We start from the raw sequence: 27,650 nt of genomic DNA, 5'->3' as shown, positions 1-27,650 counted from the left end.
TGAAATAAATCAAGTTTTTCAAAATATTCTAATTTACTGGCTTTTACCTGTATATGATTTGCCCTGAGAAACTGGACAGGACAAAAAATAAATAAATACATTTAAAAATAAAAATAAAAATAAAAAATAAAAAAAGAAGTTATTAGTTTTTAAAAATGATGTCATCATTCGATTTATTACCTTACGCTCAGTTGCTGCTTCTCTCTTTTCTTTTATGAGGTCTGAAATGCGGCTCTTCTGCTCCTTGACTATGGCTGTGAGATCCTGCACCATGGAGGCAGATTTCTTCTCCGTCAGCTGCGAGTCAGCCTGGGTCATTTTGAGCTCAGACAGCTGTGCAGTCAGATTGTCACAGGCCTTCCTCACCTGCAAGAACGTTAGATGAGTCCTCCAGAAGTAAATGCACTGCAAAAACTGAAATCTAAGTAAGATTAATTATCTCAAATAAAGGTGATATTTGCTCATTTTCTGTCTGATAAGATAATTCTTCTCACTAAGCAGATTTTATATTAGAGTGTTTTACTTGTTTTAAGTGTTTTGGTCCGAAATGATCTCAGTAAGATATTACAGCTTGTTGCTGAGATTTGATGACCTATATTGAGTAAAACATGCTTGACACTATTTTTGTCCAAATGTCCAAAACACACCCAGCAATAGTGCACAGGAAGGCTGGGAAGAAGAGGGGAAAAGGTGACCAAAATGGTCAAAAGTCCCAATTTTGTCCAAAATACCTCCCCGGGTTCTAGTCTCACGAGTCCCGCCGCCGGCCAGACAAGTCCCGGGATGCAAAAAAATGTCCAAAACGCACCTAGCAAAGTCCCACGGGAAGTTGGGGGAGAAAAGTGAGAAAAGTCTGCAAAAGTCCCCAAAAATGTTCAAAATACCTACCCAGGTTTGAGTCCCACAAGTCCCGCCGCTGGCTGCGCAAGTCCCGGGATGCCCAAAATGTCCATTACACACACAGCCGAGTCCCTCGGGGAGGGGGGATGAAAGTTGGAAAAGTAGGCAAAAGTCCCAAAAATGTTCAAAATACCGACCCAGGTTCGCGTCCCAGATGGAACTCGAACCCGATTGTGATTTTTGAACATTTTACCGACTTTTCTCAAATTTCTCCCCGCCTTCCCGTGGGACTTTGCTGGGCGCGTTTTGGACATTTTGGGCATCCCGGCCAGCTGGGACTCGAACTTGGGTAGGTATTTTGAACATTTTTGGGACTTTTGCCGACTTTTCCAACTTTTATCCCCCGTCCCTGTGGGACTCGGCTGGGTGTGTTATGGACATTTTGGGCATCCCAGGACTTGCGCGGCCATACATAAGATTTTATGTTAGAGTGTTTTACTTGTTTTAAGGGTTTTGGTCCTAAATGATCTCAGTAAGATATTACAGCTTGTTGCTGAGATTTGATGACCTATATTGAGTAAAACATGCTTGAAACTAGAATATCAACTGTTGCAAAGCTGTGTCATCAACTACTCAGTGGCCTTGTGGTTAGAGTGTCCGCCCTGAGATCGGTAGGTTGTGGGTTCAAACCCCGGCCGAGTCATACCAAAGACTATAAAAATGGGACCCATTACCTCCCTGCTTGGCACTCAGTATCAAGGGTTGGAATTGGGGGTTAAATCACCAAAAATGATTCCCGGGCGCGGCCACCGCTGCTGCCCACTGCTCCCCTCACCTCCCAGGGGGTGATCAAGGGTGATGGGTTAAATGCAGAGAATAATTTGGCCACACCTAGTGTGTGTGTGACAATCATTGGTACTTTAACTTTAACTTTAACACTCACAAGTATAAAACTACTTTTTTAAAGTAATAATTTCTTATTTCAAGCATGAAAAAAAAAATCATCTAATTTTGACACAATTGTGTCTCATAATTAAAACAGATGACAGCCAAATTGACTTTGCTGCTTTATTTTCAATGAAACAATAGAAAATACGTACTCATATTGTAGTAGAGTTGTTATTAGTGAGAATATACTTATTTTAAGTAGGGCTGCAACTAACGATTAATTTGATAATCGATTAATCTGTCGATTATTACTTCGATTAATCGATTAATAATCGGACAAAAGAGACAAACTACATTTCTATCCTTTCCAGTATTTTATTGGGGGAAAAAACAGAATACTGGCACCATACTTATTTTGATTATTGTTTCTCAGCTGTTTGTACATGTTGCAGTTTATAAATAAAGATTTATTAAAAAAAATAAAAATAAAATAAAATAAAATAATTAAAAATAAAATAATAATAATTGCCTCTGCGCATGCGCATAGCATAGATCCAACGAATCGATGACTAAATTAATCGCCAACTATTTTTATAATCGATTTTAATCGATTTAATCGATTAGTTGTTGCAGCCCTAGATCTCAGTAAGCTATTACAGCTTGTTGCTGAGATTTGATGACCTATATTGAGTAAAACATGCTTGAAACTAGAATATCAACTGTTGCAAAGCTGTGTCATCAACACTCACAAGTATAAAACTACTTTTTTTAAAGTAATCATTTCTTATTTCAAGCATGAAAAAAAAAAATCATCTAATTTTGACACAATTGTGTCTCATAATTAAAACAGATGACAGCCAAATTGACTTTGCTGTTTTATTTTCAATGAAACAATAGAAAATACGTACTCATATTGTAGTGCAGTTGTTATTAGTGAGAATATACTTATTTTAAGTAGGGCTGCAACTAACGATTAATTTGATGATCGATTAATCTGTCGATTATTACTTCGATTAATCGATTAATAATCGGACAAAAGAGACAAACTACATTTCTATCCTTTCCAGTATTTTATTGGAGAAAAAAAACAGAATACTTATATACCATACTTATTTTGATTATTGTTTCTCAGCTGTTTGTACATGTTGCAGTTTATAAATAAAGATTTATTTAAAAAAAATAAAAATAAAATAAAAATAAAATACAATTATTAAAAATAAAATAATAATAATTGCCTCTGCGCATGCGCATAGCATAGATCCAACGAATCGATGACTAAATTAATCGCCAACTATTTTTATAATCGATTTTAATCGATTTAATCGATTAGTTGTTGCAGCCCTAGATCTCAGTAAGATATTACAGCTTGTTGCTGAGATTTGATGACCTATATTGAGTAAAACATGCTTGGAACTAGAATATCAAGTGTTGCAAAGCTGTGTCATCAACACTCACAAGTATAAAACTACTTTTTTTAAAGTAATAATTTCTTATTTCAAGCATGAAAAAAAAAATCATCTAATTTTGACACAATTGTGTCTCATAATTAAAACAGATGACAGCCAAATTGACTTTGCTGCTTTATTTTCAATGAAACAATAGAAAATACGTACTCATATTATGTAGTACAGTTGTTATTAGTGAGAATATACTTATTTTAAGTAGGGCTGCAACTAACGATTAATTTGATGATCGATTAATCTGTCGATTATTACTTCGATTAATCGATTAATAATCGGACAAAAGAGACAAACTACATTTCTATCCTTTCCAGTATTTTATTGGAAAAAAAACAGCATACTGGCACCATACTTATTTTGATTATTGTTTCTCAGCTGTTTGTACATGTTGCAGTTTATAAATAAAGATTTATTAAAAAAAATAAAAATAAAATAAAAATATTAAAAATAAAATAATAATTGCCTCTGCGCATGCGCATAGATCCAACGAATCGATGACTAAATTAATCGCCAACTATTTTTTATAATCGATTTTAATCGATTTAATCGATTAGTTGTTGCAGCCCTAGATCTCAGTAAGATATTACAGCTTGTTGCTGAGATTTGATGACCTATATTGAGTAAAACATGCTTGAAACTAGAATATCAAGTGTTGCAAAGCTGTGTCATCAACACTCACAAGTATAAAACTACTTTTTTTAAAGTAATAATTTCTTATTTCAAGCATGAAAAAAAAAATCATCTAATTTTGACACAATTGTGTCTCATAATTAAAACAGATGACAGCCAAATTGACTTTGCTGCTTTATTTTCAATGAAACAATAGAAAATACGTACTCATATTGTAGTACAGTTGTTATTAGTGAGAATATACTTATTTTAAGTAGGGCTGCAACTAACGATTAATTTGATGATCGATTAATCTGTCGATTATTATTTCGATTAATAATCGGACAAAAGAGACAAACTACATTTCTATCCTTTCCAGTATTTTATTGGAAAAAAAAACCAGAATACTTATATACCATACTTATTTTGATTATTGTTTCTCAGCTGTTTGTACATGTTGCAGTTTATAAATAAAGATTTACCGTATTTTCCGCACTATTAGCCGCACCTAAAAACCACAAATTTACTCAAAAGCTGACAGTGCGGCTTATAACCCGGTGCGCTTTATATATGGATTAATATTAAGATTCATTTTCATAAAGTTTCGGTCTCGTAACTACGGTAAACAGCCGCCATCTTTTTTCCCCGTAGAAGAGGAAGTGCTTCTTCTTCTACGCAAGCAACCGCCAAGGTAAGCACCCGCCCCCATAGAACAGGAAGCGCTTCTTCTTCTACTGTAAGCAACCACCCGCCCGCGTAGAAGAAGAAGAAGCGCGCGGATATTACGTTTCATTTCCTTTGTGTGTTTACATCTGTAAAGACCACAAAATGGCTCCTACTAAGCGACAGGTTTCCGGTTCATGAAAAGACGCAATCTCTCCATCCGCACACGGACTACTATTTCACAGCAACTGCCTAAAGACTTTCAAGAAAAGCTGGCTACTTTCCGTGCATATTGTAAAAACAAGATAGCTGAAAAAAAGATCCGGCCAGAGAACATTATCAACATGGACGAGGTTCCACTGACTTTTGATATTCCTGTGAACCGCACTGTGGATACAACGGGAGCACGTACGGTGAATATTCGCACCACAGGGAATGAGAAGTCGTCCTTCACTGTGGTTCTAGCTTGCCATGCTAATGGCCAGAAACTTCCACCCATGGTGATATTCAAAAGGAAGACCTTGCCAAAAGAGACCTTTCCAGCCGGCGTCATCATAAAAGCTAACTCGAAGGGATGGATGGATGAAGAAAAGATGAGCGAGTGGTTAAGGTAAGTTTACGCGAAGAGGCCGGGTGGCTTTTTTCACGCAGCTCCGTCCATGTTGATATACGACTCCATGCGCGCCCACATCACGCTGGTTTTTAATATATTATTAAAGTTTGACTGACCTATCTGACTGTTTTTTTGACATTCCTTTAGCGCAGTTAGATGCGGCTTACAACACGGGGCGGCTTATAGGTGGACAAAGTTTTGAAATATGCCGTTCATTGAAGGCGCGGCTTATAACCCAGGGCGCCTTATGGTGTGGAAAATACGGTATTTAAAAAAAATAAAAATAAAATAAAATAAAATACAATTATTAAAAATAAAATAATAATAATTGCCTCTGCGCATGCGCATAGCATAGATCCAACGAATCGATGACTAACTTAATCGCCAACTATTTTTATAATCGATTTTAATCGATTTAATCGATTAGTTGTTGCAGCCCTAATTTTAAGGTATTTTTGGGTTCATTGAGGTTAGCTAATTTTACTTGTTTTGGAAAGTCTTGACAAGCCAAATTTTCTTGTTCTATTGGCAGATAATTTTGCTTAGTTCAAATGAAATACCCCTCATTTTAGTATTTTTGTTTCTTGTTTTTGAACACTGACTTTTTGCAGTGTGCTACCTGCTTGGACCATCTTATCGATCAACGACGAGGAAAACACAGGACTCCAGCGAGCAAATATAATACAACAGGAGTTAGGGAGTTATTTGTGTGGCAGACCTCGGAGAAGCGTGACGCCTCGATGGTGAGCGCCATGCGGAATTCATCCTCCAAGGCTGCATACGCCTTCTTGCTTTCCTCCACCGCCTCCTTCAGCTCAGACTCCCTCCGACTGTGTTTTTGGACCTGAGACGCCACTTCTTGCGCCACCGCCGCAAGGAACTCAACCCCGCCCGGCTGCAGCCGCATCTCCAGCTGCTTCCTACGGACAGAGCGATTAGCGTGGTGTATTATGCAACTACTGTAAATGCTCTGGATCTGTAACTAAGAGTACAGCCCAATACGTCTCTCCTCATTGAGCCAAATTGAACTCTGTCTCTGCATGATTCCTTGCTTCTTCGCTGTTTAATAGATGTCATCAGTGATTGAACCTGACAACTTGCACTTGCCCATCTCATGCATGTAATTTGGCTTTGCTGTGGGCTTCCCCCAACACACCACTATGCGCGTACCACACACTAGCTGATGGTGCGCGATAAATTCTGACTGGACAGCACAGGTAGCCTACTTTAGTTCTGTATTGTAGTTACGTTATATAGCGTCCTCAAAAATCTAAATATTTAAAAGCAGGACTGAAGTTTATGCATGTTTTAAGTAAACTTTGTTTCAAAATCATATTGCTTTTATGAGATTTTTAGACATTCTAAGGCCTTAAATTCAAATGGTTGGATTTAAGACTTTTTACGACCCTGCGGATACTGAGTATTTTATATCGAAATGTCTTTTTAAAAGGCATGTTACATTAAGCAATCGAGTGGACTCTCACTATTATGTCAGATCCACTATGGACTGGACTCTCACTATTATGTTAGATCCACTATGGACTGGACTCTCACTACTATGTTAGATCTACTATGGACTGGACTCTCACAATATTATGTTAGATCCACTATGGACTGGACTCTCACACTATTATGTTAGATCCACTATGGACTGGACTCTCACTACTATGTTAGATCTACTATGGACTGGACTCTCACAATATTATGTTAGATCCACTATGGACTGGACTCTCACACTATTATGTTAGATCCACTATGGACTGGACTCTCACACTATTATGTTAGATCCACTATGGACTGGACTCTCACACTATTATGTTAGATCCACTATGGACTAGACTCTCACACTATTATGTTAGATCCACTATGGACTGGACTCTCACTATTATGTTAGATCCACTATGGACGGGACTCTCACAATATTAAGTTAGATCCACGATGGACTGGACTCTCACACTATTATGTTAGATCCACTATGGACTGGACTCTCACTATTATGTTAGATCCACGATGGACTGGACTCTCACAATATTATGTTAGATCCACTATGGACTGGACTCTCGCACTATTATGTTAGATCCACTATGGACTGGACTCTCACACTATTATGTTAGATCCACTATGGACTGGACTCTCACAATATTATGTTAGATCCACTATGGACTGGACTCTCACTATTATGTTGGATCCACTATGAACTGGACTCTCACTATTATGTTAGATCCACTATGGACTGGACTCTCACTATTATGTCAGATCTACTATGGACTGGACTCTCACAATATTAAGTTAGATCCACGATGGACTGGACTCTCACTATTATGTTAGATCCACTATGGACTGGACTCTCACACTATTATGTTAGATCCACTATGGACTGGACTCTCACAATATTATGTTAGATCCACTATGGACTGGACTTTCACTATTATGTTAGATCCACTATGCACTGGACTCTCACACTATTATGTTAGATCCACTATGGACTGGACTCTCACAATATTAAGTTAGATCCACTATGGACTGGACTCTCACACTATTATGTTAGATCCACTATGGACTGGACTCTCACACTATTATGTTAGATCCACTATGGACTGGACTCTCACACTATTATGTTAGATCCACCATGGACTGGACTCTCACAATATTATGTTAGATTCACTATGGACTGGACTCTCACAATATTAAGTTAGATCCACTATGGACTGGACTCTCACAATATTATGTTAGATCCACTATGGACTGGACTCTCACACTATTATGTTAGATCCACTATGGACTGGACTCTCACACTATTATGTTAGATCCACCATGGACTGGACTCTCACAATATTATGTTAGATCCACTATGGACTGGACTCTCACACTATTATGTTAGATCCACTATGGACTGGACTCTCACTATTATGTTAGATCCACTCAACGTCCATTGCAGGGGGTCCCCACATCTGCGGTCCCCTCCAAGGTTTCTCATTGTCCCATTGGGTTGAGTTTTTCCTTGCCCTAATGTGGGATCTGAGCCGAGGATGTCGTTGTGGCTTGTGCAGCCCTTTGAGACACTTGTGATTTAGGGCTATATACTGTAAGTAAAGGTTGATTGATTGAAACATTGAAGCATGTTAAAATTGTGATGTGATTTTATAGGCTCTATAACTCATTTACAATTTCAATTAATTTCAATGGAAAACATGATTTGAGTTACGAGCTCCGTCAGAAAAACCAATCAGCAGAGGTACCACTGTAATTCAATATGTACACAGTACTAACAAAACAAAAAAACTAATAAAATATATATATATATATATATATATATATATATATATATTGCTTTACGAATATTTTATTTGATCAATTTGTGAATTCTCTGGCATTTGTTGGGCAGATGTTTAGAAGATGAATGTTTAAAAGACTAAAATATATAGAAAGTACATTGCACACAATACATAACGGAATAAAGACATTGACCCATGCTGATGAAAACAAACTTTTAACAGTAAAACATTAATTCGGATAGGCCAAAATTATAATTTTGTAAATGCCTGCTGACTGACCCTGGCAGACCGGAAGCAGGGCGAAGGAGAAGGAGACAGAATGATCCCAGAGGAGTGAGTACCTGTGCTCTTGTTCTCGGTTTGCCAGCAGTTCCTGCAGCTGCTGTACTTTGTCAGTGTGCTGGGACACGCTGGCCCTCTGAATGTGTAACTCCCGCTTCAGGGCCGATACCTTGTTCTCCAGCTCCTGGTGCCGCTTCATCTGAAAGAAGAGGGAGGGGCCACAGCCAATCATTCATGGGAGCCTGCCACATTCACCAGCCTCTCTGCTGGAAACCCTTTTGGAGGATTAGAGGATTCCCACAGGCGTTCAGTCTTTCGACAATCTCTTAAGTCTAAGGATATCTTCATTAGTCCAAGGCAGGGAATTCCCGCAGCGCCTAAACTAAAGTCTTAAGAAGCTGCTCCGCTTAGTTCTGCCTCTGTCAGTACGTCGCTGCAGCACCCAGCATTGTCCCACCCATGCATTATTGACCTACAATTAACAACAAAGTTATTTCACTTTACCTTTTTGTGTGTTAATTGAGCAGTGTTGAAGCAGCAAAAAAGGACATTATGTGAAATGAAGAGTTTCCTGAAGCTGTCTCTGATAGTTGATTAGAGATGCGCGGATAGGCAATTATTTCATCCGCAACCGCATCAGAAAGTCGTCAACCATCCGCCATCCACCCGATGTAACATTTGATCAGAACCGCACCCGCCCGCCATCCGCCCGCACCCGCCCGTTGTTATATATCTAATATAGACGATGCAAGGCATTAGTGAGGTTATAAAGCTTTTGCCTGTTAAAGAAAGGAGACTGATCCAATGCAGCACAGACATTCACGTGCCACGCTGTCACGACCCAGACGCACACCAGTGCGCAATCATATGGGAGCCGCACTGAGCGCACCTCCAAGCGCGTCTCGCTGCCGGCGACGGCCGGGTATGGGCCCGACGCTCCAGCGCCATCCATTTTCAGGGCTAGTTGATTCGGCAGGTGGGTTGTTACACACTCCTTAGCGGGTTCCGACGTCCATGGCCACCGTCCTGCTGTCTATATCAACCAGGGTGAGCCCCACCCCTTTCGTGAGCGCACTGCGCGCGGAGTGACCCCTGTTACGCGCCCCCGGCAACAGGGGTGGCGGGCAGGTAAGCTGCGCGGGCCGAGGGCGCGGAGTGACCCCTGTTACGAGCCCCCGGCCACGGGGGTGGCGGGCAGGTAAGCTGCTTACCTGCTGCGCGTGACGCCGGCCGCGGCGAAGGCGGACGAGGCGGGGTGTCGGTGCGGTGGTGACCCTGGACGTGCGTCGGGCCCTTCTCGCGGATCGCCTCAGCTACGGCTCCCGGTGGGGCCCTCTCGGGGGAAGGGGCCTCGGTCCCGGACCCCGGCGAGGCGTCGGAGGCCTTCTCCGCTCCGTAAAAGTGTCCATCTCTTTTTTTTTTTTTCTTCTGTTGTGGCATATGCAGCAGGTGCCTGCTCGTTTTTCGTATGTGGGTAACAACATTTAACTATGTATATATATTTCCGAATTGGTTTAACTGCCACCCGCCTGAATCTATTTAAAATCGAATTTTTTTTTATTTCAACCGCCCGACCCGCCCCGACCCGCGGATAAAATCTAATTTTTTTAAATTTCATCCGCCCGATCCGCGGATAATCCGCGGACTCCGCGGTTGTGCCCGCAAACCGCGCATCTCTATAGTTGATATAATAATGTAACTGCATCATAAAGCCTACGTGAACTCCATGGTGTTCAGGGATGAATAGTCTCTCCTATTGCTATTGTACTATTTTTTCAGCTATAGTTACATTAATCATTAGTAATGTAGCAGCCTAGTTTTGAATGGCAGGGTCCCTGCTATCACATGTTGATAAAAATATAACATTTACATATTAAAAATCAACTACAGGCTTCCCAAATGCTGTAATAAATTAAGCATGATGAGTTGAACAGCTGAGATAGGCTCCAGCACCCCCCGCGACCTTGAACGGGACAAGCGGTAGAAAATGGATGGAGTTGAACATATGTCAGCATGTGGCCCCACTTTTAACTCTTTTTTTCAAACGCTTACTTACAGTAAGTCATTATTTTGACTTACTAAATTACTAAGTCAAAATATTGACTTACTAAGTCATAATAATGACATACCGTATTTTCCGCACCATAAGCCGCCCTGGGTTATAAGCCGCGCCTTCAATGAACGGCATATTTCAAAACTTTGTCCACCTATAAGCCGCCCCGTGTTATAAGCCGCATCTAACTGCGCTAAAGGGAATGTCAAAAAAACAGTCAGATAGGTCAGTCAAACTTTAATAATATATTAAAAACCAGCGTGATGTGGGCGCGCATGGAGTCGTATATCAACATGGACGGAGCTGCGTGAAAAAAGCCACCCGGCCTCTTCGCGTAAACTTACCTTAACCACTCGCTCATCTTTTCTTCATCCATCCATCCCTTCGAGTTAGCTTTTATGATGACGCCGGCTGAAAAGGTCTCTTTTGGCAAGGTCTTCCTTTTGAATATCACCATGGGTGGAAGTTTCTGGCCATTAGCATGGCAAGCTAGAACCACAGTGAAGGATGACTTCTCATTCCCTGTGGTGCGAATATTCACCGTACGTGCTCCCGTTGTATCCACAGTGCGGTTCACAGGAATATCAAAAGTCAGTGGAACCTCGCCCATGTTGATAATGTTCTCTGGCCGGATCTTTTTTTCAGCTATCTTGTTTTTACAATATGCACGGAAAGTAGCCAGCTTTTCTTGAAAGTCTTTAGGCAGTTGCTGTGAAATAGTAGTCCGTGTGCGGATGGAGAGATTGCGTCTTTTCATGAACCGGAAACCTGTCGCTTAGTAGGAGCCATTTTGTGGTCTTTACAGATGTAAACACACAAAGGAAATGAAACATAATATCCGCGCGCTTCTTCTTCTTCTACGGGGGCGGGTGGTTGCTTACAGTAGAAGAAGAAGCGCTTCCTCTTCTATGGGGGCGGGTGCTTACCTTGGCGGTTGCTTGCCGTAGAAGAAGAAGCGCTTCCGCTTCTACGGGGAAAAAAGATGGCGGCTGTTTACCGTAGTTGCGAGACCTAAACTTTATGAAAATGAATCTTAATATTAATCCATATATAAAGCGCACCGGGTTATAAGCCGCACTGTCAGCTTTTGAGTAAATTTGTGGTTTTTAGGTGCGGCTAATAGTGCGGAAAATACGGTACTTAGTTTCTCAGGTAACTAGGACTGTTTTGTTTTTACTTTTACGGAAAAAATACCGAGATATATATAGTATATCGCCATTCGGCGTGGCGCAGTGGAACAATGGCCGTGCGCGACCCGAGGGTCCCTGGTTCAATCCCCACCTAGTACCAACCTCGTCATGTCCGTTGTGTCCTGAGCAAGACACTTCACCCTTGCTCCTGATGGCTGCTGGTTAGCGCCTTGCATGGCAGCTCCCTCCATCAGTGTGTGAATGTGTGTGTGAATGGGTAAATGTGGAAGTAGTGTCAAAAGCGCTTTGAGTACCTTGAAGGTAGAAAAGCACTATACAAGTACAACCCATTCAGCAAGTGGAGCGGAAAACACAACCAAAAATTGTAGGCGTCTTCACGCGACGAAGCCGGCCTACTTCACCGCAGTCTGTAGTCTATTGCCCCCCAGGCTGTGGTGGCAGCAACGAGGTGGGGACGTGATGGCGACAGGCCGAGTTACACCGATCCTTACACCCACCCACCCCCTTCCCCGGTCTGTCTGCTGGAGAGACACCACCTTAACTAACACATTTTCTGGGGGGAAACACTGCAAGGGCACACTTTTTTCTGAGTAGACAAGTTGGATTTAATAGGAGCCACCTGATCCGGAATTGTTACACTGATTGTTAAAACAGTGAATGAGATCATCCACATACCTGCCAACTTTTGAAATCAGAAAAACCTAGTAGCCAGGGGCCGCAGGCCCCGGTAGGTCCAGGACAAAGTCCTGGTGGGGGGTTCAGGCTTCGCCCCCCCGACACAAAATGATTATTAGCATTCAGACAGGTTAAAATGTTGCTAAAACCATCACTTTTCTATCAGTCACAGTGACTTTTCAAAACAAAAATATTACAGCAAAAATCATATGGGTTGATTGACATGTTTATTCTGTAAGCTAACTTCAATAGTTTGAAATTATTTTGACAGTTAATGCCAGTTATCCTGTCAACCTTTCACAAGACTTCAATTTGTTCATTGAAAGTATAAACAGTATAAACACTTTTTACAGTAAACAAATGGTAAAACAGTACTAAACAATTCCATTGGTGTCATTATTAACTTTCTGTCCAAGCTTGTATAATCTACTGCCTTGTTCAATTGTAAAAAATATTCTGTGCCTAAAATTCACATTTCTATCACAATTATCATACTGTAAACATGGTAAGCTAACTTCATTAAAATTAATAGTCCTGTCAATAGCATGGAATTACAATTCAAATGTAGTTTTTTTGTAAGCCTTTCAAAAGAATTCAAAATATGAAAAATTAATGAAAATTAATTGAAGCCATCAGACACTTGAAAAGTGGCACATCACATCTCTAATGTAATCATTTGAACTTTTCAACAGAAATAGCACTGCAAAAATATTAAGGACATACTTCTGTATTTTGGTAGTTATGCTGTCAACATTTAACAAGATTTCTTCAACTTGGACTTGAAAGCATAAATAGTATAAACACTTTTAACAGTACTAAACAATTCCAATAGATAACATTGGTGTCATTACCTTTTTGTGGCTAAAATCCGAAAAACGTTGAAAGTTTTCCACTTGTATCGCTAGCAACGGCATTAGACTTGTGTCTTTTTGTCCCAACGTGGTCTTTTACATCACTAATTCCTCCGTGTCCGATCGAAAAATCGTGTCTGCGCAAGGTGCAATTCGCGTAGTTTTCACCCTTTTTGGAACGGATAATTATTCCCGGATAGGCTTTTGAATATTCTTCACGGAATGACTGCAGTTTTCTTTTCGGTTTAAGACTCGTTTGCGATTTTTCTCCGGCTGATTCCATGATCGCTCGCTCGTTTGGAAACAATGGCCTCGTGCTTGGCAGCGGTGCTATAAATAGCCTCGCGCATTTTTAAAAAATATTTTTTTTTAATGAATGAAAAACCGTATTTTTTATCACTGCAACCGTAACCCGGAATAGGTTGATGAAAACCGTACTAATTACGGGAAAACCGGAGTAGTTGGCAGGTATGCATCCACATCGAGACAGTTCATAACTAAAATAGGCTCAAACATATCAGAAAATCTGTCTGCGGTTATAGCAGTGAGAACACGCCTCTGAGACCTTTTGAAGGCTTGGGCTCAGGACTAAAGTGCAGATCAAACAAAACAAGACTATGATCACATATGTGGGCATCATTTACAGACAAGTTTAAAATGCATAAGCCAAGCGTAAAAACTAAATCTAAAATATGGCCTTTTTGGTGAGTGGTGGTAGTATGTGTACCTCTTCAGCCTGCTGGCGAGCTCGGTGCGCTTCTCCAGCGGAGATGGTCTCCTTCAGTTTGAGTATTGATTGTTTCTGCTTCTCCTCCGCGCTGCGGCCCTGTTGCAGCTTCTGAGTCAAAGATCGACACCTGCCTTGCAGCTCCTCTACACGCATCTGCAGTTCACAGCGTCCCGATTGCTCCTTCAGCAGAACATCTTTTAGCCTGCATGAACACATCAAACCACCTCATGCACTGCAAAAACTGAAATCTAAGTAAGATGAAATATCTCAAATAAGGGTGATATTTGCTTATTTTCTGTCTGATAAGATAATTCTTCTCACCAAGCAGATTTTATGTTAGAGTGTTTTACTTGTTCTAAGGGTTTTGGATGATCTCAGTAAGATATTACAGCTTGTAGCTGAGATTTTATGATCTATATTGCAGAGGTGGGACCAAGTCATTGTTTTGCAAGTCACAAGTAAGTCTCAAGTCTTTGCCCTCAAGTCCGAGTCAAGTCCCGAGTCAAGACAGGCAAGCCCCGAGTCAAGTCCAAAGTCAAGACTGGAAAGTCTCAAGTCAAGTCCTAAGTCCTGCATTTTGAGTTTCGAGTCCTTTCAAGTCCTTTTAACCACAGACTAATATATTAACACAGATTGTGTATGCTTTTCAAACGCTGTATTTATTTATTAAAACAAGTGCATTTTAAATTGCAGGAAAGAAAATTGTGCTGACATTGCACTTTATAATAGCACTATTAACCAGTCATTTTAAACATTAACTCATTCCTTTACAGAACAAACACATTGAAAAATAAAGTGCAAATGTACTTATTTGTACAAAAGTGTTAACATTGAAAAAACATGACATATACGTGAACATAACAAAAAAGTTGTACTTTTTATATGTCAGGGCCCTATGCTGCATTGCATTTGCAAAAGACCAAATTAGCCAAGAGTCTGTCAGTCATTTGTGCACGATGGGGGCGTAGTATGATGCCACCATGGCTGAAAACTCGCTCCACTGGAGCACTGGAGGCAGGCACTGCCAAGACTCTCATGGCCACTCGGAACAGTGAAGGAAGAGTCTTCATGTTCAATGCCCAGAACAAAAGGGGGGAGAGAGTTGTTTTGGGTTGGTGCACTACTTGTAAGTGTATCTTGTGTTTTTTATGTTGATTTAATTAAAAAAAGAGAAAAAAAAAAATTATTTCTTGTGCGGCCCGATACCAATCGATCCACGGACCAGTACCGGGCCGCGGCCCGGTGGTTGGGGACCACTGAGGTAAACAACCAACAGTATGTCAGAAAGCTAGCTAAAACGGTACACATATTCATAATATAGTATACATTTTAACTGACCTTTATTTTACTATTTTTGTCTTTTTTTAGGTGGCTAAAATACGCGGTGCTGCTGACCGCCGTCTAACGTTACGTGTGATATATTGACTAACGTAACCCTGCTTAAAAAAAATCACTGAACAAAAAGTATGAATAAGGTAGTGAACTGCAACAGATTCCTGTGTTTGCAATAACGTTATAACGTTAGCAGTGAGTTTACAGCCTCACTGATTTAACTACACAGCAAATAAAAGTCACGTTACTTAGCCAATAAACGTTATCTTACATTCAAAACTTACCGTTCTTTGTGCAACTTCAAATGCCGGACGAAGTTGGAAGTTGTTGCCTCTCCATCAGTCATTTTCGAACCGCATGTGTTGCATACTGCAAACCGTTTTGTGTTGACCACCTCGTAATTTTTATACCCAAACGAAATTATTTTAGGTATCATTTTTTGTTCACTGGCGTGTGGTTTGGACATGTCTTCTTCGTTGGTTGTCCTGCAATTTGATTGGATGAATGCTGTGTGATGAAAACAAAGTAGATCTAATTTGATTGGCTGTTGTACTGACAGCACACCAGCTGACACACGCAACGCTGATAGACAAGTACACGATGAAAAATACGGAGCGCTCCCGAATAACTTTTTCATCTTTGGGTTTTGGGGAAAGTAGCAAGTCATGTCAATTCAAAAGGCTCAAGTCCAAGTGAAGTCACAAGTCATTGATGTTAAAGTCTAAGTCGAGTTGCAAGTCTTTTTACATTTTGTCAAGTCGAGTCTAAAGTCATCAAATTCATGACTCGAGTCTGACTCGAGTCCAAGTCATGTGACTCGAGTCCACATCTCTGCTATATTGAGTAAAACATGCTTGAAACTAGAATATCAAGTGTTGCAAAGCTGTGTCATCAACACTCACAAGTAGAAAACTGCTCTTTCAAAGTAATAATTTCTTATTTCAAGCATGAAAAAAAAATCATGACTTTGACACAATTGTGTCTCGTAATTAAAACAGATGACAGCCAAATGGACTTTGCTGTTTTATTTTCAATGAAACAATAGAAAACACGTACTCATATAGTAGTACAGTTGGCACAGTACAGTAAACTGACAGTTAATATTTAAACATTTAACATGTGACATTTCTAACTATTTTCTAACAAATAGTCCATGCACAGAAGACAATAAGACGGACTGTCTTATTGTGGCAGTTCGCTCCCTGTATGATCAGTGTCAGAGCTTGGTCCGCATTGCCGGCAGTAAGTCGGACACGTTTCCAGTGAGGGTTGGACTCCGCCAAGGCTGCCCTTTGTCACCCATTCTGTTCATAACCTTTATGGACAGAATTTCTAGGCGCAGTCAAGGCGTTGAGGGGATCTGGTTTGGTGGCTGCAGGATTAGGTCACTGCTATTTGCAGATGATGTGGTCCTGATGGCTTCCTCCGGCCAAGATCTTCAGCTCTCACTGGATCGGTTCGCAGCCGAGTGTGAAGCGACTGGAATGGGAATCAGCACCTCCAAGTCCGAGTCCATGGTTCTCTCCCGGAAAAGGGTGGAGTGCCATCTCCGGGTTGGGGAGGAGATCTTGCCCCAAGTGGAGGAGTTCAAGTACCTCGGAGTCTTGTTCACGAGTGGGGGAAGAGTGGATCGTGAGATCGACAGGCGGATCGGTGCGGCGTCTTCAGTAATGCGGACGCTGTATCGATCCGTTGTGGTGAAGAAGGAGCTGAGCCGGAAGGCAAAGCTCTCGATTTACCGGTCGATCTACGTTCCCATCCTCACCTATGGTCATGAGCTTTGGGTCATGACCGAAAGGACAAGATCACGGGTACAAGCGGCCGAAATGAGTTTCCTCCGCCGAGTGGCGGGGCTCTCCCTTAGAGATAGGGTGAGAAGCTCTGTCATTCGGGGGGAGCTCAAAGTAAAGCCGCTGCTCCTCCACATCGAGAGGAGCCAGATGAGGTGGTTCGGGCATCTGGTCAGGATGCCACCCGAACGCCTCCCTAGGAAGGTGTTTCGGGCACGTCCGACCGGTAGGAGGCCACGGGGAAGACCCAGGACACGCTGGGAAGACTATCTCTCCCGGCTGGCCTGGGAACGCCTCGGGATCCCCCGGGAGGAGCTGGACGAAGTGGCTGGGGAGAGGGAAGTCTGGGCTTCCCTGCTTAAGCTGCTGCCCCCGCGACCCGACCTCGGATAAGCGGAAGAAGATGGATGGATGGATGGATAGTCCATGCACATTCAGATAAATTCTTCAAAATTACAATTTTGGCCGGGGGGCCGGGCTGTATATATGCGCACTAATTGACTGAAAGAGCACGCACTTGGGGCGATGATGTCATGTTATCCATGGAAAAATGCATTTTTAGACCATATGATTTGCCTGAGCGGCTAGGAGACCCCGAGAGTAACAAGCGCTTGCCTTGTTGCCTTTCCATTAAGAACAATAAATTAGTTTTTAGTATAAGTAAATGTAATGCCGAGCGCATATCATTATGTCAACATAATGGCACTAGCATTTACTTCATTTAAGAATATTTTTCAACATATTGAGCAAAAAGGTCTCTTTTTTTTTTTTTCTACCAAGAAAAGTGCACTTGTTATTCGTGAGAATATACTTTTTTTAAGGTATTTTGGGGTTCATTGAGGTTAGCTAATTTGACTTGTTTTGGAAAGTCTTGACAAGTCAAATTTTCTTGTTCTATTGGCAGATAATTTTGCTTAGTTCAAATAAAATACCCCTAATTTGTGTTTTGTTTTTTCTTGTTTTTGAACACTGACGGGGTTTGAACTCACAACTAGAGATGTCCGATAATGGCTTTTTTTGCCGATATTCCGATATTGTCCAACTCTTGATTACCGATATCAAGCGATACCGATATATACAGTGGTGGAATTAACACATTATTATGCCTACTTTTGTTGTGATGCTCCGCTGGATGCATTAAACAATGTAACAAGGTTTTCCAAAAATAAATCAACTCAAGTTATGGGAAAAAATACAAACATGGCACTGCCATATTTATTATTGAAGTCACAAAGTGCATTATTTTTTTTTAACATGCCTCAAAACAGCAGCTTGGAATTTTGGGACATGCTCTCCCTGAGAGAGCATGAGGAGGTTGAGGTGGGCGGGGTTGGGGGGGAGGGGGGCGGAGTTGAGGTTTAGGGGGTAGCGGGGGTTGTATATTGCAGCGTCCCGGAAGAGTTAGTGCTGCAAGGGGTTCTGGGTATTTGTTCTGTTTATGTTGTGTTGTGTTTGTCATTCTTGTTTGATGTGGGTTCACAGTGTGGCGCATATTTGTAACAGTGTTTAAGTTGTTTATACGGCCACCCTCAGTGTGACCTGTATGGCTGTTGACCAAGTATGCCTTGTATTCACTTGTGTGTGTGAAAAGCTGTAGATATTATGTGATTGGGCCGGCAAGGAAAGGCAGTGCCTTTAAGGTTTATTGGCGCTCTGTACTTCTCCCTCAGCCGTGTACACAGCGGCGTTTTAAAAAGTCATACATTTTACTTTTTGAAACCGATACCGATCATTTTGAAACCGATACCTATAATTTCCGATATTATATTTTAAAGCATTTATCGGCCGATATTATCGGGCATCTTTAGTTGGTACCTTTGTGTATTTGGGACCCTCATGAGTCCTGAAAATGTGATATCAAACTATAGCGGCATGTAAGAGATATTTATAAAAAAAATATTACCTTCTACCAAACTTGCTCCAAATGAGCCATTTGAAATTCAAGATTTAAGGGACGTTATTTTCCCTTCGTTACGTCAGCGGATACTGCCATTTATGGTCGAGATTTAACGTAAGAGCTTTACCATGAATTGATTAACGTGGACCCCGACTTAAACAAGGGCGGGGGGGCGTGGTTAAGATATATATACATATATATGTAAGAAATACTTGACTTTCAGTGAATTCTAGCTATATATTTTCTTTTTTTATTACATATATATATATATATATATATATATATATATATATAAATAAAAGAAATAGTTGAATTTCAGTGTTCATTTACACATATAGACACACATAACACTCATCTACTCATTGTTGAGTTAAGGGTTGAATTGTCCATCCTTGTTCTATTCTCTGTCACTATTTCAGAACACACACATTATACAAATATACATTATAAAATCAATAAGAAAACGGGAACTCTAATTTGGGAGTCTGAATTAGGATCAGAAGTTCCTATATAAACATTGCGCACTCACGTCGCCTTTTTGTATTGATTACTGCAGCTGTGCACTGGATTCATTCACAAATACAAACTACAACTCACAAACACTTTAGAGTTAGGCTCCACCATCAGAATGTGTACTTAAACTTATAAAGATCACATGGATATTCTTCAGTGAGTTGATTCACCAAAACTAACCTGTTATACAGGAGGAAAAAGCACACAGGACGTTTCAAACCTACTCAGTGGCCTAGTGGTTAGAGTGTCCGCCCTGAGATCGGTAGGTTGTGGGTTCAAACCCCGGCCGAGTCATACCAAAGACTATAAAAATGGGACCCATTACCTCCCTGCTTGGCACTCAGTATCAAGGGTTGGAATTGGGGGTTAAATCACCAAAAATGATTCCCGGGCGCGGCCACCGCTGCTGCCCACTGCTCCCCTCACCTCCCAGGGGGTGATCAAGGGTGATGGGTTAAATGCAGAGAATAATTTCGCCACACCTAGTGTGTGTGTGACAATCATTGGTACTTTAACTTTAACTTTTCAATTCTTCACAGACTGGTCGCGCTCATCAGAATGACAAGACACTTCCGGTCTGCAGGTGATAGCATTCAATTGGGAAGAAACGCCCTACTGCCCCCTACTGACCAATGTGAATACTGATAAATGTGTAATGACAGCTCCAAAAACGAATTCAAACCACAAAATAAAATAAATAAATCAACACAAAAATGTGACACATTATGGGTGGGTCACATATGCATGTACAGTAGATGGCAGTATTGTCCTGTTTAAAAGTGTCACAACATTGCTGTTTACGGCAGACGAACTGCTTTACGGTAGACGGAAACTTGACTGCTGTTGTTGTGTGTTGTTACCGCGCTGGGAGGACGTTAATGAAACTGCCTAACAATAAACCCACATAAGAAACCAAGAACTCGCCCTCGATCATTAGCTGTTTAAATTGTGGGAAAGCGGACATGTGAACAGGCTGTCAACACGTCACTCAGGTCCGCCTGAATTTCGGGAGATTTTCGGGAGAAAATTTGTCCCGGGAGGTTTTCGGGAGAGGCGCTGAATTTCGTGAGTCTCCCGGAAAATCCGGGAGGGTTGGCAAGTATGCCATCGCATGTTATGTAGATCACAAGGTGTTTGTTTTAAATGTAGAAAAACAATTCTAATATGTCCTCTTTAAGTAAAATATGAGTCTGTTTAAGGTAAAACTCGAGTTAGTTTAACGCAATACACAAGTTTGTTTGAAGTAATAGATTAGGTAATGCTGGTCTTTGTACCTGTCTGTGGTGTGCATGGCCATGCTCTGCAGGTCTTTCTCCTCACTGACTTTGGTCTTAAGGCACTTTAGCTCCTCTGTGAGTTTAGTGACGGCCTGCTCGGCCTTCCATCGCCTCTCTCTTTCCTGGTCACGCTCCTCCACAATAGCCTAGAGTACGTAACACATGGAATGGGGTCAAAAAAAAGGCCTCCTTGCCACCATTGATTTTTTTTCCTGCCATTGTGCACCCTGTAAGTTTCCTCCTCGTTGAACTTGGATTTCACATTGCTTGGTGCACTCAGTGAGACGCTTCCTGCTGGCCTTGGTGCATCTGTGCCTCCTTTGGTTGTGGAAGAACACCTCCTGGGTCTAACAGCAGACTTTGAACTCTTCTGTTTGGGATTCTCCTGATCGCTGCAGACAGAACCACAATTGTTTTGCTGCCCAACAGTCCATAAAACAGGTGTTATATCAGCTTGATGGCCAGTCCAAATTTGAATTGAGTAATTATTTGCTTTTTGATGGGGACATAAAAAGTTAAATTACCAACGCTGGCATCTTCAAGGGAAACTCCAGTTTTATGCACTTTTATTTTTTTTAATTTAGGCTATCATTCACAATCCCTATGTGAGACAAACACAGAGATGTCTTTCTTTTTTTAATGCATTCCAAATCGTAAATAAATGCATACCTGCCAACTTTTGAAATCAGAAAAACCTAGCATTCAGACAGGGTAAAATGTTGCTAAAACCATCACTTTTCTATCAGTCACAGTGACTTTTCAAAACAAAAATATTATAGCAAAAATCATATGGGTTGATTGACATGTTTATTCTGTAAGATAACTTCAATAGTTTGAAATTATTTTGACAGTTAATGCCAGTTATCCTGTCAACCTTTCACAAGACTTCAATTTGTTAATTGAAAGTATAAACACTTTTTACAGTAAACAAATGGTAAAACAGTACTAAACAATTCCATTAAAAAAAATAATTGGTGTCATTATTAACTTTCTGTCCAAGCTTGTATAATCTACTGCCTTGTTCAATTGTAAAAAATATTCTGTGCCTAAAATTCACATTTCTATCACAATTATCATACTGTAAACATGGTAAGCTAACTTCATTAAAATTAATAGTCCTGTCAATAGCATGTAATTACAATTCAAATGTAGTTTTTTTGTAAGCCTTTCAAAAGAATTCAAAATATGAAAAATTAATGAAAATTAATTTAAGCCATCAGACACTTGAAAAGTGGCACATCACATCTCTAATGTAATCATTTGAACTTTTCAACAGAAATAGCACTGCAAAAATATTAAGGACATACTTCTGTATTTTGGTAGTTATGCTGTCAACATTTAACAAGATTTCTTCAACTTGGACTTGAAAGCATAAATAGTATAAACACTTTTAACAGTATGTCGTGCTGTGAAATACAGCCGACAGGATTGCGCACCAAACACGAAGCAAGGCCAAAGCGCATGCGGTGCAGGAGAACAAAGGACTTCTTTCATTTAAGGTTTGTGATAAACCATCAAACTCATTCGTTAAAAGGACTCTATAGTAATATAAAGCAAATTTTTCTGGACATTATCATGCAAGAAAAGTTTATTTTTGGGACCGCGATCACCGCGTAATGATTTTTAAAGGTTGCATTACAAACATTTAACTGTCCCATGTGATCAGCCAGTGCGATTGGAAGTCCATGCTCAATTATTGCCTCCGTAAATAAAACTTCGGCATTTATCACATCCAAAGAATCTGTTTGGGCGACGAAAAACGTTGAAAGTTTTCCACTTGTATCGCTAGCAACGGCATTAGACTTGTGTTTTTTTGTCCCAACGTGGTCTTTTACATCGCTAATTCCTCCGTGTCCGATCGAAAAATCTTGTCTGCACAAGGTGCAATTCGCGTAGTTTTCACCCTTTTTTTTTTTTTAATTAATGAAAAACCGTATTTTTTATCACTGCACCCGTAACCCGGAATAGGTTGATGAAAACCGTACGAATTACGGGAAAACCGGAGTAGTTGGCAGGTACGTCAATGGGAGAAAGAGAACAGAGATTTATTTAAAAAGGTAGCAAAGGAAATGGAGAATGCCATCTTAATTCGGACTCCCAAACAAAAAAGGAATGAGATGCAAAAGAATAAAGCAGGTATTAAATGGCAAATAATAAAGCGTACCCAAACCCCTTCACTCTGCATTTGTGCACTTCAAACTGATCAACAATATCTCTGCATTCCGCACAACTGGCAGGATAGTCCAGAACAATAGCAACCTTCATCTGGAAAAATATTTTCTTTCGGATTTAAAACTCTTTCCATCGATCCAAAGAGCCTTATGAATGAACTACGAGACGTTCGAAAGTTCCATAATTCTCTGTCTAAAATGTATTCGAAACAACTCCTGCCGGTCTTTCTTTGCTTCGGACCTGCATCCGCTCCGATACATTCTTGGTAGAAACGTCATGTTCGTAGCACAATATTATATCATTTCTTGTTTAACATCAGCATAACCATTAGAGACCTGATATTTGTATTCTATGCCAATATTACGGCGGACATTTTTACTTGTAAGGAGCCGCAGATGCCTGGTGTGGAGTCACAGGTCAACTGGAATAGCAATACATTGAGCCGTGCTAAAAGGAAATAAGCGTCCCCCAGTGTACGGGAGGCACACAATGTATGATCAATAGTCGCATTAAGAGTGTGCTAAACACTCGGACTTCACATGTACAGGTAAAAGCCAGTAAATTAGAATATTTTGAAAAACTTGATTTATTTCAGTAATTGCATTCAAAAGGTGTAACTTGTACATTATATTTATTCATTGCACACAGACTGATGCATTCAAATGTTTATTTCATTTAATTTTGATGATTTGAAGTGGCAACAAATGAAAATCCAAAATTCCGTGTGTCACAAAATTAGAATATTACTTAAGGCTAATACAAAAAAGGGATTTTTAGAAATGTTGGCCAACTGAAAAGTATGAAAATGAAAAATATGAGCATGTACAATACTCAATACTTGGTTGGAGCTCCTTTTGGCTCAATTACTGCGTTAATGCGGCGTGGCATGGAGTCGATGAGTTTCTGGCACTGCTCAGGTGTTATGAGAGCCCAGGTTGCTCTGATAGTGGCCTTCAACTCTTCTGCGTTTTTGGGTCTGGCATTTTGCATCTTCCTTTTCACAATACCCCACAGATTTTCTATGGGGCTAAGGTCAGGGGAGTTGGCGGGCCAATTTAGAACAGAAATACCATGGTCCGTAGACCAGGCACGGGTAGATTTTGCGCTGTGTGCAGGCGCCAAGTCCTGTTGGAACTTGAAATCTCCATCTCCATAGAGCAGGTCAGCAGCAGGAAGCATGAAGTGCTCTAAAACTTGCTGGTAGACGGCTGCGTTGACCCTGGATCTCAGGAAACAGAGTGGACTGACACCAGCAGATGACATGGCACCCCAAACCATCATTGATGGTGGAAACTTTACACTAGACTTCAGGCAACGTGGATCCTGTGCCTCTCCTGTCTTCCTCCAGACTCTGGGACCTCGATTTCCAAAGGAAATCTGCTGGTGTCGGTCCACTCTGTTTCCTGAGATCCAGGGTCAACGCAGCCGTCTACCAGCAAGTTTTAGAGCACTTCATGCTTCCTGCTGCTGACCTGCTCTATGGAGATGGAGATTTCAAGTTCCAACAGGACTTGGCGCCTGCACACAGCGCAAAATCTACCCGTGCCTGGTTTACGGACCATGGTATTTCTGTTCTAAATTGGCCCGCCAACTCCCCTGACCTTAGCCCCATAGACAATCTGTGGGGTATTGTGAAAAGGAAGATGCAGAATGCCAGACCCAAAAACGCAGAAGAGTTGAAGGCCACTATCAGAGCAACCTGGGCTCTCATAACACCTGAGCAGTGCCAGAAACTCATCGACTCCATGCCACGCCGCATTAACGCAGTAATTGAGGCAAAAGGAGCTCCAACCAAGTATTGAGTATTGTACATGCTCATATTTTTCATTTTCATACTTTTCAGTTGGCCAACATTTCTAAAAATCCCTTTTTTGTATTAGCCTTAAGTAATATTCTAATTTTGTGACACACGGAATTTTGGATTTTCATTTGTTGCCACTTCAAATCATCAAAATTAAATGAAATAAACATTTGAATGCATCAGTCTGTGTGCAATGAATAAATATAATGTACAAGTTACACCTTTTGAATGCAATTACTGAAATAAATCAAGTTTTTCAAAATATTCTAATTTACTGGCTTTTACCTGTATATCTCGATATTTTGCCTTAGCCTTGAATGAACACTTGATGCATATAATCACAGCAGTATGATGATTCTATGTGTTTTGATTGATTGATTGAGACTTTTATTAGTAGGTTGCACAGTGAAGTACATATTCCGTACAATTGACCACTAAATGGTAACACCCCAATAAGTTTTTCAACTTGTTTAAGTCGGGGTCCACTTAAATTGATTCATGATACAGATATATACTATCAGATATATACCGTACTATCATAATAATACAGTCATCACACAAGATAATCACATTGAATTATTTACATTATTTATAATCCAGGGTGTGGAGGGGGGCGCCTGATGTAAGTGTCAAAAAGACAGCCAAAAGAGTTTGATATGAGAATGAATCTAAAGTTAAAATATAGGGTAGAAACGCACCCATTTGCAGGAAATGTAGTCTTGATTTTCAACATTTTCTTTCAAGGCTTGCATGTCTACATTAAAACATTCTTCTTCATACTGCATTAATATATGCTACTTTTAAACTTTCATGCAGAGAAGGAAATCACAACCTAAAAAATCACTAATTTTTTCATACGGTGTTGATGTGGAAATTTTTGCCTCTGCATTTTGATGGTGTGGACGTGTGGCACCGAATGGAGATAAGCGTCTCGACAGACGTCACAATATTTGAACAATGATGACGAAAACTGTTGTCTCTGTCGTGTCCGTGTGTCGAAAATTGTTATGCGCTTATTTTTTTATTTGATTTTGTGCGTGGCATAGATTTGCCGTGCGCAGAGGACGCTTGAGCAGGCGCGCACCTTAGCGGCTGCGCTAGCATCACAGCTAACGTTAGCCATGCTGCTACGTCTCTGCTGGGAGAGGACGTATACGTATGTGACGTATGACGTGACAGTATGTGACGTATGACGTGACAGTATGTGACGTGTGACGTGACAGTGTGTGACGTGTGTAAGAAGGTGCGCTCGCTGTCTGTGAGAGGGAGACACAGGAAAGAGTGAGAAGAGCCTGTCGTGTAATGCCAGCAGCTAAAAGCAACTGCGTGAGAATTGTGGATGTGTTGAAGGTGTGCTGGAAAATGCGGAACGGAAATTAGGGAGCAGCAGAAAAGTGGAATGTATTATTTAAATAGGTGCGTTGGAAAACAAACTGGATCTGGATCGGCATTTTCCCATGCCTTGCCGATACGCAATTTTTGGCAAATATCGGCAGCCGATCCGATCCAAATATCGGATCGGGACATCCCTAGCAAGAAGAAAATATAATTTAACCAAAATAACAAATCACCTGTCAAATCTCCTTGCTGCACTTTTGCGATATTTTAGGATGGCCGTGCGTCCAAAGTTTTCCTTCCCGCTGTCACACTCACTCTCTGATGTGCGGTCCGTGTCCTTCTTGGCCTTGTGTACTTTTTCTCTTGGGGGACCAGAATTGTGCCTTGCAGAAGCCTGAGTAGAATGCGGCAAAATTACTAACAATAATAATAATAATAATAATCATAAATCATTACATTACATTGCTGTTAAATCATAGAAATACTTGGAAAAAATTACATTTATTATCCAAAGACATGCAACTGGTTGATTGGCAACACTAAATGGTCCCTAGTGTGTGAATGTGAGTGTGAATGTTGTCTGTCTATCTGTGTTGACCCTGTGATGAGGTGGCCACTTGTCCAGGGTGTACCCCGCCTTCCGCCTGAATGCAGCTGAGATCCAGCACCCCCCGCAACCCAAAAAGGGACAAGCGGTAGAAAATGGATGGATGGGATAATACATTTTCAGTATGCTTTATTAAGCACACACATGCAGGTTCCATTCATGTAAGCAATTGTGGATCGTTGCACTTTAAACGCCTACAGCAATTCCATCTACAAACCCCGTTTCCATATGAGTTGGGAAATTGCGTTAGATGTAAATATAAACGGAATACAATGATTTGCAAATCATTTTCAACTCATATCTAGTTGAATATGCTACAAAGACAACATATTTGATGTTCAAACTGATAACAACATTTTTTTTTGCAAATAATCATTAACTTTAGAATTTGATGCCAGCAACACGTGACAAAGAAGTTGGGAAAGGTGGCAATAAATACTGATAAAGTTGAGGAATGCTCATCAAACACTTATTTGGAACATCCCACAGATGAACAGGCTAATTGGGAACAGGTGGGTGCCATGATTGGGTATAAAAGTAGATTCCATTAAATGCTCAGTCATTCACAAACAAGGATGAGGCGAGGGTCACCACTTTGTCAACAAATGCGTGAGCAAATTGTTGAACAGTTTAAGAAAAAACTTTCTCAACCAGCTATTGCAAGGAATTTAGGGATTTCACCATCTACGCTCCGTAATATCATCAAAGGGTTCCGAGAATCTGGAGAAATCACTGCACGTAAGCAGCTAAGCCCGTGACCTTCGATCCCTCAGGCTGTACTGCATCAACAAGTGACATCGGTGTGTAAAGGATATCACCACATGGGCTCAGGA

At 40.8% G+C, this 27,650-nt stretch overlaps 1 protein-coding gene across 1 annotated transcript in view; it reads right to left on the bottom strand.

The window, feature by feature from the left end:
• lrrcc1 (leucine rich repeat and coiled-coil centrosomal protein 1) overlaps nt 1–27,650 on the bottom strand; it is a 76,082-nt gene that overhangs the window by 27,843 nt on the left and 20,589 nt on the right. Inside the window, exons 8-14 of the mRNA XM_061978783.1 lie at nt 26,444–26,604; nt 21,126–21,291; nt 20,897–21,045; nt 14,088–14,292; nt 8,690–8,829; nt 5,792–5,993; nt 181–366 (exon numbers count right to left, since the gene is read on the bottom strand). Of these exons, the coding sequence (XP_061834767.1) occupies nt 181–366; nt 5,792–5,993; nt 8,690–8,829; nt 14,088–14,292; nt 20,897–21,045; nt 21,126–21,291; nt 26,444–26,604 (1,209 nt within the window). The remainder of the gene's footprint in view (nt 1–180; nt 367–5,791; nt 5,994–8,689; nt 8,830–14,087; nt 14,293–20,896; nt 21,046–21,125; nt 21,292–26,443; nt 26,605–27,650) is intronic.

Source organism: Nerophis lumbriciformis, linkage group LG19 (assembly GCF_033978685.3).
Source record: "Nerophis lumbriciformis linkage group LG19, RoL_Nlum_v2.1, whole genome shotgun sequence".
Taxonomy (NCBI): Eukaryota; Metazoa; Chordata; class Actinopteri; order Syngnathiformes; family Syngnathidae; genus Nerophis; species Nerophis lumbriciformis.
The sequence above is the reverse complement of the archived record's forward strand: the minus strand, read 5'-3'. Positions and strand labels throughout refer to the sequence as shown.